We start from the raw sequence: 9,512 nt of genomic DNA on the forward strand, positions 1-9,512 counted from the left end.
AGAGCAATGCGAGTACCAAATGTGGTAAATATCAGAGCAACTTTGTCCATATTAAGGCCATGCAAACATAAGAGGGGGCTACGGGGCCAAAACACACATGAACCCGATCATATATTCTTGCAATGGCCACAGGTTTTGATGCGTGGGCCAAGTTTCATGCACCAAAAATGCAACGGAAGGCTAATCGTAATTGGGGGGGCGGTATAGAGTCAACGTACCACGACTAAGCTCATCAAATCAAATATACACCAGTTTGACTATGGGTAATAAGTGTCATGAGTTTTTGAGCATCGATCACAAATGGCTGACTTTTTGTTTGGCAAACTCTTTAAATACTGAAATCTGTTCAGAGTTATAACTTTATATTAAATTTCATGAACATCAACCCACTTTTAACTCAACCCTGTTTTTAGAATGCATAACAAGTTCTTGAAGTGGATTATTCTTTCACCGATATGTTTAATTGATGATTAATTATATAAAATGTCTTATCACATTCTTTAGCGACACAAGTGTCATATTAGGTTGTAAGGTTGCAGGTAATATAATATAGCTGCATTTGGAGGCAAAGTTTTGTTTAACATTTTGGAGCTTTCATTTAAGTCAAATAATTGCTTATTCAGTTTCTGTAATCATCAACTTTGATCTCACTCCTACTGGGAAAAGACCAGTACCATTGAGAGGAATGTGAAAACACAAAGCTGGCCGTCTGCAAAAAGTAGAGCTCACCACCGTGTGGCGGTACAAAGAAACAGCCAGCGGATGCTGATGGGATCAAGTCTGGTGAAGGAAGTCAGGGACACATTGAAACTAATATCCTTTACTCCTGGTTTTGTTAAGGATTCAAAAACATCCAAGAAGCATGTTTCATATGATGATGGCATACAAATGAGTTGCTTTTACCAGGAAGTGATGCGTCGATAACGATGATGGCATGATTAATAAGAGCTCAATCACCCTGTTTTCTTCTGTGTTACAGATTGTGGATCTTTTTCATCTTTACTTGAAGTACTTTTCTTTTGCTCATATCAACATAAGAACCTGAGGTATTTTTTCACAAACAATGACAATTGAATCAGCCGAGTGAAGACTTTATATAAATGATACAATAATTTAGTTTTTCTCCCAACTCCTCTCACAGTTGTTGTCCAGCTTTGTTTCTTCTAGTAACCGATTGTTAGTCTACAGACACTAAAGTTGTGAGATTTTTTTCAACAAATCCTTCAAATAAAATCAAAAACAAGTCTGTTAAATTGTTGGTGCATGATCTGTAGAATGTAGTTTTATGATGTTTTATGAACACCCTGGTTACGGTTTGGTTAGATTTAGGGAAAAGACTGGTTTGGGTTTGTAGGTCAGGGAACCTTCGCCCACATGGTTACAATAATAATCATCAAGGTTAAGGTTTGGGAAACATCATCGTCACACAAAACAGCTGCTTCAGCTGTGTAAGAGTCCAATGTTTTGTGGACCGATCCACCTCCTCCCTACATGGACATTGTCTAAATCAACGTCACCTCACCTGGTTCCCGTCATAATTTCTACAACTGCTGGAGGGTTTCGTCACTTCAATGTAAACAAAACTGTCACGGCCGGAGGATTCTGGCTACAAAGTGAGGACGACCCAAACGCATGCAGACAGAGTTCAGGGATTTATAGAAAAAGTGTAGGAGACATAAGCTTACTGGCATGAGTATGAAGTCCAAACGAAAGCGGTGTGGAGAGCTAGGTACAGGTTCCAGGTTCCAGGATAGCGGGATCAGAGGATCAAAGCAAAGAAACTAAAAGACAAAGCAGCTATGTGGAAAAGGGCCAATTAAATATCTGCAGGGCTGATTAGGAAAGTGGATTCAGGTGAGCTTGGGGGCGGGGAAGTTCAGGTGACTGGGACTGGAGGGAAAGGTGGTTACTGCAGGAGGGAGTGGCTGGATGTGAGAGGAGGTGACAGGAGAGGAGAGGGAGGAGGAGCTAATGTCCAACATGCTCTCACATGCTGATGTTGAGCAGGTATTTGGTCATAAACCAAAATATTGAACAACTTGAAACTCAAACTACAGATGGAAAAACTGTACAAATATATTTTTGTCATATTTGCTCAAACTGTCAGAATATCCTGATTGTAGATGAGACAGGTAATCTGTGAAGTAATCAGTTCCCTCTGCTACATTTAGTGCTCCTCGGGGCATTTGTAAGATTCCAAAGCTTCTGAAGACGAACAACCAAAATCACCAACATTTCCTGCAAACATGGCTAAAACAAAATTGCATCAACTGTAATTCAATGTGGTGAAACATTGAAACATGTAAACCTGAGTGATGAGTGTGCACGTGTTTTTGTCTCCTCTTGTTATTTCATCCACTGCAATAACGCCAGAGTGCCCTTTCTGATGATGTGTTCATGACATAGAGGATATTAAGCTGGAGAGGATGGACGTGATTGGTTTAAAGTCTGAGTGACAGATGAGCTGTGAGGTGAAAGTAGACTGAAACAGCACAAGATGGACAGATCTGTTTGTCTGAGGAGAGTGAGATAATGTTACAGTGTAAAAGATATGCCATCAGCGAGGTCAGTGAGTCTGTGACTAAGACTGTCGACAAAGTGAAGGATTGAACTGGAGGCAGAAACATGTAATCTCCTTCAATCGATTGTCCTGATTGGATGAAGTGAGATTACATCTTTCTCTGTTCGTAGTGCACACAAGATTTCGAGAATCGCATCACCGGACACAGCTGCAACCTTCATTCATACAATTATATCAACCTTTTTAAATGCTGATTTTAAACCTACAGTGGAAGTGTCTTGAATAATTTAAAAACACATGAAGGTTATTGTTATTTATTTTAGCCATCAAAAAGATTCCAATATGTTTAAAGCGGTCATTGTTTTTCTTTTCCTCTTTTTTCAAAATTCAAACATTTTTAGTTGTTCATAGTTTCTCAGAGTGTGAACGTGGATTATTCACTACACATTTTATACGTTCATATTCAAGGGCAATGCACTAAACTGGCCTCTGCAGTTACGTTTTCTTCATCAATGGTATAAATGTCGGCACCACACGTCTACAGGATGAAGTAGTAAAAACACTTTCAACTCAAGAAAAGTTATCTCATTTAAACTACACTAAATAGATTCACAACGAGATACTGTAAATACAGAACTTGGCACAACTTCTAGATTCTACAGTGAATTTTTTACATCACATGTTAACATAAAGGTGTGATACAAAAAACTAAATATTCCAAGGTATTATTTTACGTTTCTAAGTGTTCCATGCGGTGAAGATGAGGGACAGAAAGAGTGACACGGTGGTGACGTAGAAAATGAAGAAAGCTCTGTTGATTCTTGCGGCCCAGTGGCCGGACTTCCCTCCTTCCTGTCTGCAGCCGAGGAGCAGATTCAAAGTATTCTGCAGCTCCTTCAGCTCCTCCAGGATCAGCAGTAATGCATTAGATTCTAGTGACTGAATGCTGTTGTTAACCTGCACACACCAAGAGTCACAGAGTCATGTTAGACTGGGATTATTCATGCATTCATGTATTACAAGCCAGGTGGACCAAATCACCTTGTGTATGTTATCTTTACAGGCCAAGTCATTAATACTTTAATGTGTTGAATCAGGCCTCTTAGGTTGTTAAGAGGATGTAAATATATTGATATTTGCCATGTTATCACAACAATGTTGACTGAAGTGTAATATTTTTCCCTTAAGTGATGAAGATAAAGTGTAATTTCCTACTGATCGACAAACCCTATATATATATACAGTATATATATATATATATACAGTATATATATATATACCCCAGTAGCTCAATTCTTTTTACAGGATTTCCAGAAAATGGGAATGAATGCACTTCTCGATCAACTACTGTTATGCAAACATAAGGAATATTAGGAGTTGTTTCATTGAGTTAAGCAGTTGATGGAGCAGTTGGGTGCCATTAAACCATTGCATAAGAGGAGGACACAACAAGATTACATAATTAACAGGGCGCCAGTCAAGCCGCCAACGAGGGAAAACCATTATGTAAAACATTTATGTTTGTTTTATGAAGCCATTTGAAGAATATTACAGTCTCCTCATCACGCCACAGTCTGGGTTTCGTCTCTTCAGTGGACTTAAGTCACATTCTTCATGTACATCGGGATCTATTCAGTCTTTTTCCATTGCAACACAAGTGCATTTTCTTTTTTCCAACTCAGCCAAGGGTAAAAAAAGTTTTGTAAATTGAAAATGCGCATGAAAGCAGGTGTGTGATCATAGTTTAATTATATATATATATATAAGCAATAGAAATCGTGGGAAAAGTGGTTGCTCTTAGCTTTGAACACATTAGGAAGTTTAAAATAAAATTGAAACGCACCCGATAAAACAACATTTGTTATGTGTAACGACATAAATGTCCAGCACGATTACATGAATGACAAACTACACAGTTTCGTCCACCTGTCTTGTAATAATGATGTCTTATTTGAACCTATAATGTCTGTACCTCTTGAGCCACCGGCAGCAATTCATCCTGTTTCTCATCATCCGACGCTTTGCAGATGCACGAACAGCAGGTTTGTCTTTTCTCCTCTGAAAACACACAGCAGGTTTGTCAAGAGAATGGCTGCACAGGAAATATGATTCACAATTATGCTGCATATAAAAAGCACTGGAAAACATAGTTCGTGTTTTTCTATTTTATTACATTCCTGTGACCAAATATAAAAGAGAAAACATCCCCAGTTATAAGTTAATGAGAGTAGCAAACAAACCAACAAATGTCATCAGATTTGGATTGATACACAGGAAATAGCTGAATGACAAAGTTAGTTTTCAAGGTCTAGATTACCTCAAGATTATAAATTTAGACTAGAAACCAGTAGCCAGAAAATTCCTCCAGACATTTCCATTCAAGGAGCTTCCCATAAGATCTGTGTCTCACCTGTGTTCTCGATTTTGACTGTCTCCTGTTTGTCGTCCCTGTCGTCCCTCAGTCTGAGCTTCTCCTGGGATGCGGAGTCTTTCTCCATAAGATATGTCACCAAGATGGTCTCCAGCAGGCTGAGCAGCATCAGAGCAAAGATCACGATGCAGTAGGTCGCTGAGAGGAGGAAACAGACAATGACTATTTTTTGTTTTGGTGAGCTCTTGACTGTATGAATCATAATTTAGTGAGCAGTATGCCCTTAAAGCGTGAGTCAGTACCTATGAGGGGAGTCTTGTTGGACATGGAGGGCAGGATGTCATTCAAGATGAGCAGCAGGACGGAGATGGCCAGCAGAACGGTGACTTTGAAGCCCAGCTTCTCTCCTCGATGGTCAGCGATGAAGAAGGAGGCGAGGTCCAGAATCAGGAAGAACAGGATGGGCAGCATGAAGTTGATGACATGGAGGAGGGGCCTCCTCTTCATGGTGAACTAAGGAAAATAGGTTCAAAGGTCAGACAAGATCGACCAAATGACGACAGCAATTATGACATTCTGGGGTTCGAGGCGTCAGGAGTACATTTACAAAAAATGATTCTTTACTTGTGTGTACGAATAATTAATTCTCTCTTGAATTACTTAATATGTATGCACAAATTAGTAATTCATAAAACGCTTTGTGGAGCTCCCCAAGGCACTGATCCTCCTGCAGCAGTGGGCAGGTTTAACCTCCTTGTCTTATCATTGAGTTCACCTGTTTCCTTATACATACATGTATATACAGTATATATATTAGTGCTGGGCAACGATTACAATTGTTAATCGCGATTAATCGCATGATTTTCTGCGATTAATCTCATTGTTATGCGCAAAATTCAATAATGAATTCAAAAGTAATGTATTGTGCACTTATTTTAAAAGTACTGCTATATGAACAAAAGTGCAATAACATTTGGTTTGCAAACACTTTAAACAAATAAGGTGCTTTTTAACAGCAGTATTTCCTTTACACAGTAGCAGTTATATTTCTTGCACTGTATGTATGGAAATATATGTATATATATATATATATATATATATATACATATACGTACATTGTATGCAAGAGTTTCCCACACTCTATCGTCTAAGGTGAAATTGTAACGGGTAACGGTCAGATGGAGGAACTCCCACTCTCCCTGAGTCTTCATCACGTCTCGCGAAAACTTGGTGGCCCGAGACGAGTTGGAGGAAGGAAGGAGACGAATCTCTTCAACTGAGGAGAGAGGGAGAAAGTTTGCGTGAAAGGAGGTGGTGGTAACAACAATGATTCAGCCCAGATGTACCACACAGTCGTACACTCACTACAGTGTATTGCAGATCCAACGGAGATGCTGCATCTCTGTGTGTCGAAGGGGAACTTGTGGACGTCCATTTTACAAGTGCTGACCACCTTCATATCCTCTTCAGAAGTGACCGTCCCGTCATAGGACACGTACATGTACGGATTCTGAGGGGATTCATCCTTCTGTATCCTGAGACACAAACACACACACATTTTGTCATGCTATGTTTGTAAAAAATTCAAACCACAAGGTATTTCACGTTAATGATTAACTGAATGAATAGAAGAGGGAGCTCCTCCTGTCACCACCTGATGATAATGTGTTTACTAACTGTTGCTCTTCACAACAGTATAAAAGCTGCTGTGTGTTCATTAGATTCAACTAAATACCTCCCATTCTCCACCAAACCTTTGCTTTCCTTTTGTCCTCTGTGCTCCCATTACCTGTTACACATCTGTTTAGCTGTCCATCAAATCCAATTCCCTTTAAGTTCTCTTTCATTTCTTTTATTTTTGATGACCCTTGGCAGTTTCTATCTCACCTTTAAAGGATTACTTTGACAAACATTCTGAGAAATGTGCTAATTTGATTTCTTGCCGAGAGTTAGATGAGAAGATTGATTCCATGTTCTGTATGATGAAGCTAGCCAGCAGCGTTTGAGCTTAGCTTAGCATAAAGACCACAGTGGGGGTAACAGTTTTAATTTGAATTACACAATATATAAAATGTTAATTAGTGAGCTTCAGAGGAGCTGGTTGGTGGATTTGTTTGCTGTTTCCCTCTGTTTCTTGTCTTTGTGCTAGGCTAAGCTAAGCTAAGCTAACCAGCTCTCAAATACAGTATGAGAGTGGTATCTTCTCATCTAAAATAAGTTTTTGTGGGCTTTCTTTTGCACGTATCTTTGAATAAACTACTTTGTATCTGTGTATGTGCTGCAGGCTCACATCTCATAGATAAAGAGGTCTGGTTTCCAGAGCATTTCCTTAGGAACTGAAACCTGAGTGATTCCGCAAAACTGATCAGGGTCCCATGAGATGCGTTCATTGCTCCACTCCTGCAGTAAATGAAAGGTAAATTACCAGAAAAATAAGAGACAGTGAGTTGCAAACAAATTAGAAATAAAATACAGAACAACAGGTGACCAAAGAGAGTGTTAGCTGAGAGTCACGGGTAAAAAAGAAGAGTCATTTTGCAAAACTCACCATTATTACCCAGACAAAAGGAATAAAAGTTTGGGTTTTCTCAATCTGGGAATAAGCACACATACACACGTCAGAACAGATCAACTGTATGGCAACATTTAGCAGGTGAATGATACATCAACACAGTAATGCAGCACCTACCACAGCCAGGATGGCATAGAGGAGGATGTCCAGCTGCACCACGGTGGGGTGTTTGTAGTCCAGAACGGGTCGGGTCATTTTAAACACACTGTTGTCTGCGGTCAGGTTCAGGTAGTCCACTACATCCTGGTAACTGCACACTTTGTCAGAGGACGATCCATCTACATTTAAACAGTTATTAGAAATAAGTTTTATCTTAAAACGTCAATAGAAAAATATGTTTCTTCCTTTGATTCAGTTTAGTTTTGCTTATTTTTTAAGTATATATTTCATTTAATTTCATTACTACTATTGGATTTGTATTATTTAATGTTTGCAATGACTGTATGCTCATCTTTTGATTATATAACACATGCTACATAACTGTAGCTGATATGGTCTTTTGTGTATGCGACTGGAGGTGTTATGTAGTTTGTGTTGTTGATTTAACTTGTTGATTTATTTTTTACTCAAATGTTGAGCGTATGAGAAAAACCCATTCGATTCTAAAGCCCTGACATTCATTTGCTTGATTTCTTTCTTTTGCATAATAAAAAACATCATTTCTGTTTATTCTAAGCTCGTTAACACAGAGCATTAGACTAATCTTCTCTGTACATTGTTCAGATTGTAGATGCTTTGATAAGGCTTCTGGATTTCATTTTTTTTTCCTCCTGTCAATGAAGTCGTGGCTTTGACTGTGATGAACTATTTTTGGTTCAAATAATGTGCAACAACATGCACACGCTCCACATTCTCTAACCGTTTATGAAACAGATACAAACAGTGCTGGAATGATGGAAAATACTATTACACCTAAAGTAAACTACACCAAAAATGATTTCCAAGGTTCAAACACACCTCAAACATGCTCATACAGCACAAAGTCTTACCTGTGAAGATGATCAGGAGGAGAAAAGCCAGGTGCATCATATCTGCAGCCGTGTGTGTGTTTAGGTGTGTGTGTATGTGTGTGTTAGAGCAGCTTTGTGTCGTGTGTGTGTCGCTGCTGTAAGACCAGACCGAATCTGTGAAGCTTTGATTTGAGCTGACGAGGGCTCGGCTGAATGAATGACCTCTGCCTGAAATGAGAAACCCCTCCTACAGTGGACAGCAGGAACTGACATTGTAATTGGTTAACAGGCCTTGGTTTCTCTCTCTCTCTCTCTAGGCAGGCGAGATTGAAGGTAACAAAAGAAAAAAACTAAGGGAAAAGGCAGGTGGAGAGGATTCATCCATCTGAAAGGAGACATAATGTGAATTTACAGTTTGCTCACAGCTTATTTGACACTGGGCACTGAAGGAGAGTGGGTGTAAATCTGCACAGTCACAAAACAGACGTTTACACAGCCCATCGTATGAGAAAGTAGAATTCAATTAAAGTGGAACTTGATCACCAAAACAACGTGGTAATGACATTATGAATAGGGCAGCAGAGCATGCAATCAGATGAATCATTTATGCATAAAGTCTCTCTTTGGACGGTAAGTGACTTTGCTGGTGCAGTTTTAATTCTGAGAAAATTATTTTTATAATGGTTTTGTATTTTAATGGCCTTCTGTTGTCACACCGGAGTTTATGAACAACTAATGATTATTTTCATTCTCTTATAAACGCCGTGGTAAAAACTAAGTGGTAACCTGGGTGTCTGTGAAGAAATATGGAGAAAAAAAAAAAGTTTCTAAGATATTGTTTGATGGGAATTTTGAAGTTCAAAGCTGTACTAATGGATTGTTGGCTACTTGGGGGCAGCGGTACACAATGTAAACACAACACTGATATATTATCACCTTCTAAAGTTATGTTTAAGCAAATAATTGTGTATGTACATATCGGGCAGACACAAAGCAACATTAGCATTCATTTGAAGTTGTTTCTCTGCCCACCTGATGAACTTAAGTCCAATATTCACTCTCTTTGAGCTCTGGTTTTGGTCTGCACCAACTTCTGAG

At 39.1% G+C, this 9,512-nt stretch overlaps 1 protein-coding gene across 1 annotated transcript; it reads right to left on the minus strand.

Moving 5' to 3' along the window:
- Positions 1-3,259: 3,259 nt before the first annotated feature.
- On the minus strand, positions 3,260-8,493 carry LOC116381037 (5-hydroxytryptamine receptor 3A-like). The gene is made up of 10 exons (XM_031842835.1): positions 8,454-8,493; positions 7,582-7,742; positions 7,441-7,485; positions 7,183-7,292; positions 6,258-6,427; positions 6,008-6,168; positions 5,195-5,405; positions 4,932-5,090; positions 4,494-4,579; positions 3,260-3,478 (listed from the first exon to the last, which is right to left on the minus strand). The coding sequence occupies exons 1-10, from the start codon at positions 8,491-8,493 to the stop codon at positions 3,260-3,262; spliced, it is 1,362 nt and encodes a 453-aa protein (XP_031698695.1).
- Between the last annotated feature and the right edge of the window lie 1,019 nt (positions 8,494-9,512).

This window comes from Anarrhichthys ocellatus, unplaced genomic scaffold, assembly GCF_004355925.1.
Source record: "Anarrhichthys ocellatus isolate YVR2014 unplaced genomic scaffold, GSC_Weel_1.0 scaffold4, whole genome shotgun sequence".
Taxonomy (NCBI): domain Eukaryota; kingdom Metazoa; phylum Chordata; class Actinopteri; order Perciformes; family Anarhichadidae; genus Anarrhichthys; species Anarrhichthys ocellatus.